At 34.6% G+C, this 4,823-nt stretch overlaps 1 protein-coding gene across 7 annotated transcripts; it reads left to right on the plus strand.

The window, feature by feature from the left end:
* The first annotated feature begins 306 nt into the window (after positions 1-306).
* Positions 307-4,490, plus strand: LOC122017709 (zinc finger BED domain-containing protein RICESLEEPER 2-like). 7 transcript variants are annotated; one of them, XR_006121431.1, is made up of 5 exons: positions 307-738; positions 1,572-3,616; positions 3,690-3,738; positions 4,039-4,116; positions 4,153-4,490. XR_006121431.1 is itself a non-coding variant. In XM_042575383.1 (5 exons), exons 2-3 carry the CDS (start codon positions 1,574-1,576, stop codon positions 3,735-3,737), a joined length of 2,091 nt encoding a protein of 696 aa, XP_042431317.1. In that variant the 5' UTR covers positions 307-738; positions 1,572-1,573; the 3' UTR covers position 3,738; positions 4,039-4,078; positions 4,112-4,490. The 7 variants fall into 7 exon arrangements, 6 of the variants coding, with proteins under 6 accessions (XP_042431317.1, XP_042431318.1, XP_042431320.1 ...); XM_042575383.1 differs by having other exon boundaries at positions 4,039-4,078; positions 4,112-4,490; XM_042575384.1 differs by having other exon boundaries at positions 4,039-4,078; positions 4,148-4,489.
* Positions 4,491-4,823: the final 333 nt, after the last annotated feature.

Raw genomic sequence — 4,823 nt, forward strand, 5'->3', positions numbered from 1 at the left:
TGAGCCGCTCGGTCAAAGCTCAGCTCGAGCTTGATTTTGACTGAGCTCGAGCCGAGCTCGAGCCGGCTCGTTTAATATTCGAGCCGAGCTCGAGCTCCTCTAATACTGACTCGATGGCTCGTCGAGCTTTTTCGAGCCCAACTATATATGTATAATATATTTTTATCTATTCATGTGAATATTGATAAATTTAGGTCATTAAGTAATTAATGATAAGTATTAGGGTAAAGATGTAATTTTTGAGAGTTTATTTTTAAAATAAAAATACCTTTCTAAATCTAAGTTAAAGTAGTCAACCAACTCAACCCTAATCTCATCCTCTCACCCTTCGCCGCCCTCACTTTTCGTCGCCGCCCTCACCTTTCGTCGCCGCTAACCCTTGCCCTCCATCGGCGCCGCCTACTCAACCGTTGCTGTCTCTCCTACTTAGCATCACCCTCAGTCGGGATCAGCCCTCACCCCCTTCCCCTTCGCCCTCAGCCCTCACCCCCTTCCTTATCTCCCTCAATCGTCAGACGTTGCTCTCAACCCTCACCCTCTTCCTTATCGTCCTCAATCATCACACGTTGCCCTCAACACTTACCCCCTTCCCTGTCACCCTCAACTTGATTATAGGAACATCAGTTTGGTTCTGTGGTGGAAGGTTGGTTTTCTACATAACATTATAAGCTAGGCTTTGAAGAAATCCTTAAGAGGAGCTGCTGGAATTGGGTTTACACTACGGTGAAAGCTGACAAGGTAAATTGTAAATGTGGTTATTTGTATCTTTTAAATGCTTTTTTAGAGAGGTTTCTTCTATACTATGGTTTTTTCTATTAGCTGAGTGGAGAAATAATCTTTTGAAGTTTTCTGGACTTTGGAAATTAATATGGTGATCCTTTTGTATATTGTTGGTTCTGTATTTTTTTCCCCCAAGTCAATGGAATCATTCCTAGAGCAGTAAATGCCTTAAAACCCTTGATTTGCAAGTTAGTCGTGTTATGTGTATTTGGGGCTAACTTCTTCAGTGCTTTAGGTGTCCCTCCTATTGGATTTTAGTGGGCGATAAGATTATATTTTCTTGCACAATCCGTGTATGCACTTCTGTTGTCTTAATTTATATGGTAATATTTTATGGTGTGATTTCTCCACTTTAAATTGGAAATTTCTCTGAACTAATCATAGCAATAACCATATCTGATCTTCATTTCTATTCATATTCTATGTAGCCTTTTATAGTATAACACTATAACCTCAGTCAGAAGTTAGTCATATTTTTAATGCTTTTGCAATTCTGTTTTTATTAGTCTATTTAATATGAATGACCTATAAATTATGTGTGCTTGCAATATATGGAAGTGGTAATGAATTGATTTGTTGTGGTTTGTTTCCTTCATTTTTTAAGGGGGATTTCAAAGATTTGACCTTGGAAGTTTGGAGCTTGTTTTTTTTTTCTCGCTAGTACTTACATGGAGTTCTTTTGATTCCTACAAACTAAAGATTTGAATGTTGCTTTATAGACAATATTTTCTCTTTTTATTATTGTTTGAGCATTTTATAATTTATTTGATAATTATTTATCTCTGGATCAGTTATGTCTGTAGAAGAGTCATCTGTTCCACTTACCGTAAATAGTGCCATAGCTGAAAGTAATGAAGTTAATCTTGAGACCAACAAGGAAATTATCACAGCTAGTCAAAAAACACAAGAAAATGCTAAAGAAAAAGAGGAAGAGGGGTTCAAAACAAATAAAAGGAAAAAAATTTCAGAAGTGTGGAATGATTTTGACACAATTGATGGATCAAAGAAAGCCAAATGTAAACATTGTCAATCCCTTTTTACATTGGGTAAATCAGGGCCCACATCAAGTCTTTTGAGGCATAGATTACATTGTGTGAAGAGAAAAATTTATTTGCGAGAAGCTGAACAACAAACAAAGTTGAATTTTTTGCCCACTGATTCAGCTTCACCATCCATTCTTACTTTGCATTCTGGAAAATTTGACATGGAACAAATGAGGGAGGCAGCTGCTCATTGGATTATGATGCATGAACATCCATTCACCATTCTTGATGAAGAGGGGTTCAATTTAATGATGAGGCGTGGAATGCCTGAATGGCAAAAAATTAGTAGGACGACATGTAGAGCAGATTGTATGAAAATTTATGAGATTGAGAAAAAGAGGTTGAAGAAAAGTCTTGAATGCATTGATAAAATAAGTTTGACAACAGATTGTTGGAAGTCAAAGACTCAAAAAATTGAATACATGGTTGTCACTGGGCATTGGATTGATTCTTGTTGGAATTTGCAAAAGAGAGTTTTAAGTTTCATTAACATTCCACCACCAAGGGGAGGTCTTCAAATTTCTGATGCCATTTTTAAGTGCATGAAAGAGTGGGGCATTGAAAACAAGGTTTTCACTATTACTGTTGATAATGCTTCAAGTAATGATTTGGCCATTCGATACATGAAAGATACCATTCAAAGATCTAGAACATTGGCATGTGAAGGAAATTTATTTCATATTCGTTGTTGTGCACATATCTTGAACTTGTGCGTTCAAGATGGGTTGAGGGAGATTGAAGATATTATTAGTAATATAAGGGAAAGTGTAGAATATGTAAATCGTTCAGAGGCAAGACGTATGCAATTTACAGAGTGTGTGCAACAATTGCAGTTGAAGGATAAAAGATTGATTTGTGATTGCAAAACTAGGTGGAACTCAACTTTTGAAATGTTAAGTTGTGCACTCAAGTTCAAAGAAGTTTTTCAAATGTTCAAAGAACGTGATCACTTTTATGGTTGCTGCCCTCAAGAAGAAGAATGGAATAAAGCTCAAAAGATTTGCTCACTGTTGGAGGCTTTTTGGACAGCCACACACATTATTTCAGGTAGTGAGTATCCTACTTCAAATTTATTTCTTCAGGAAGTTCAAAAAATAAAGTCATCATTGGATACTTATGCACAACATGAAGATTTGTTTCTTAAGCAACTGGCTAGTAAAATGAAAGAAAAATTTGACAAGTATTGGGGTGATTGTAATCTATTGATGGCTATAGCTGCTGTGTTAGATCCAACCAAAAAAATGCTTGCTGTTGAGTTTTGCTTCCCTAAGCTTTATTCTGAAATAGATGCCTCTAAGCATATCTCAAAAGTTAAGGAGATAATTAATTCTCTTTATGAAAAGTATGTTGCTGAAGAAACTAATAAAGGAGCGCCTCATCCATCTGAGTCTGAGAGTTTTGGTTCTTCAAGTGTTAAAAGAAATCAACAAAGTTCTGTGTATAGTTGGGATGATTTTGATGACTATTGTGCAAAAGTTGAAACTTCGGAGACTAAGAGATCTGAATTGGTAGATTATCTTGAAAAGGGTCGTCTTAAGAAGAATGAGATTCCTAAAATATTTTCGTGTTTAGAATGGTGGAAGATGAATAGAATGCAATATCCAATATTGTCAAAGATGGCAGCTGATATTTTAGCTATCCCAATGAGTTCAGTGGCTTCAGAAGCAACATTTAGTGCAGGGACGAGAGTTATTGATTCTTATCGTTCATCACTATCTCCGGACACAGTGCAAGCTCTTCTATGTGGGGGTGATTGGCTTCGAAAGATACATGGACTGAAAAAAAAGACTAAAGTAAGTTAAATTTCATTATTAGTTTTCTAAGTTACAAACTAATCATCTAATTATTTGAATTTTTCTTTTTCAGAAAGAGAAAACTTACCAGGAAATTTTTCTTCCAGTATCTACCTCTTAAAGTAAGTTAAATTTTAGTTTTTTGTTTAACATGTGTTTTTGGTTTGATTATTATGGTATTATAGTTGAGCTTAATATCAATCCATATTATAGCCTCTCGGTACATAAGAAGAATTCATTCTTCTAACCAAATGATTGGCCTTTTCTATAATAGATAACTACAAAACTGCAAAAGCTAAGCACGTCACTTTGATATAGATAGTGTTAAACAATTGTTCCCAGTTTAACAGTACTTCCCTACATGAAATTGTTTCACAAAGAATAAAAGAGCTTTATCACTAACATACATGATCTTTCAACAGAACAAGTCATTGTCATCCAATCCATGTAATGAAGACGAAGGTATTATAGTTGATTATTATGGTTTGAATGCAGTGCAGGTGATATAACTGAGAATTTGATTGAATGCAGTGCAGGTGATATAACTGAGAATTTGATTGAATGCAGTGCAGGTGATATAACTGAGAATTTGAGATGAAGGAAGATATTGAACGTGGCAAAAATTTGATATTTTGAGCAGCTAATCAATTTGGATTTTGGAATATCATCTATGTTGGTCATTATGTTTTGATGTTCAGTAATTTGACTTTTTATTGGAGAAACAGATAATTATATTTTGATCAATTTTATGGATGAAGATGATACTGAACATTGTAGAAAATTGATATTTTGAGCAGGTTTAGATTTTGGAATATCATGCTTTTGGGTTTAGTGTAAAACTGTAAACTATATCGGGTCATTTTTTGATGTTCAGTAATTCGACTCTTTTATTGGAGAAATAGATAATTGTATTTTGATCAATTTTGTGGATGAAGATGAATATGTTGCAGAAATTTAATATTTTGAGCAGGTTTGGATTTTGGAATATTATGTTTTTGAATTTGGTGTAAATTATGTTGGGATGAAGTTTGAGAATAATTATGTTTTGATGTTCAGTAATTTAACTTTTTTATTAGAAAGATAGATAATTGTATTTGATCAGCTTTATGGGTGAATTCGATGAAGTTGTTAAAATTGCAGTAAAATAAGCTCAAGTTATGATTGGCTTGAGCTCGAGCTCGAAAGCTTGCTTTTAATTCGAGCTTTT

The sequence above is a fragment of the Zingiber officinale genome, chromosome 8B, assembly GCF_018446385.1.
Source record: "Zingiber officinale cultivar Zhangliang chromosome 8B, Zo_v1.1, whole genome shotgun sequence".
In the NCBI taxonomy this organism is placed as follows: Eukaryota; Viridiplantae; Streptophyta; class Magnoliopsida; order Zingiberales; family Zingiberaceae; genus Zingiber; species Zingiber officinale.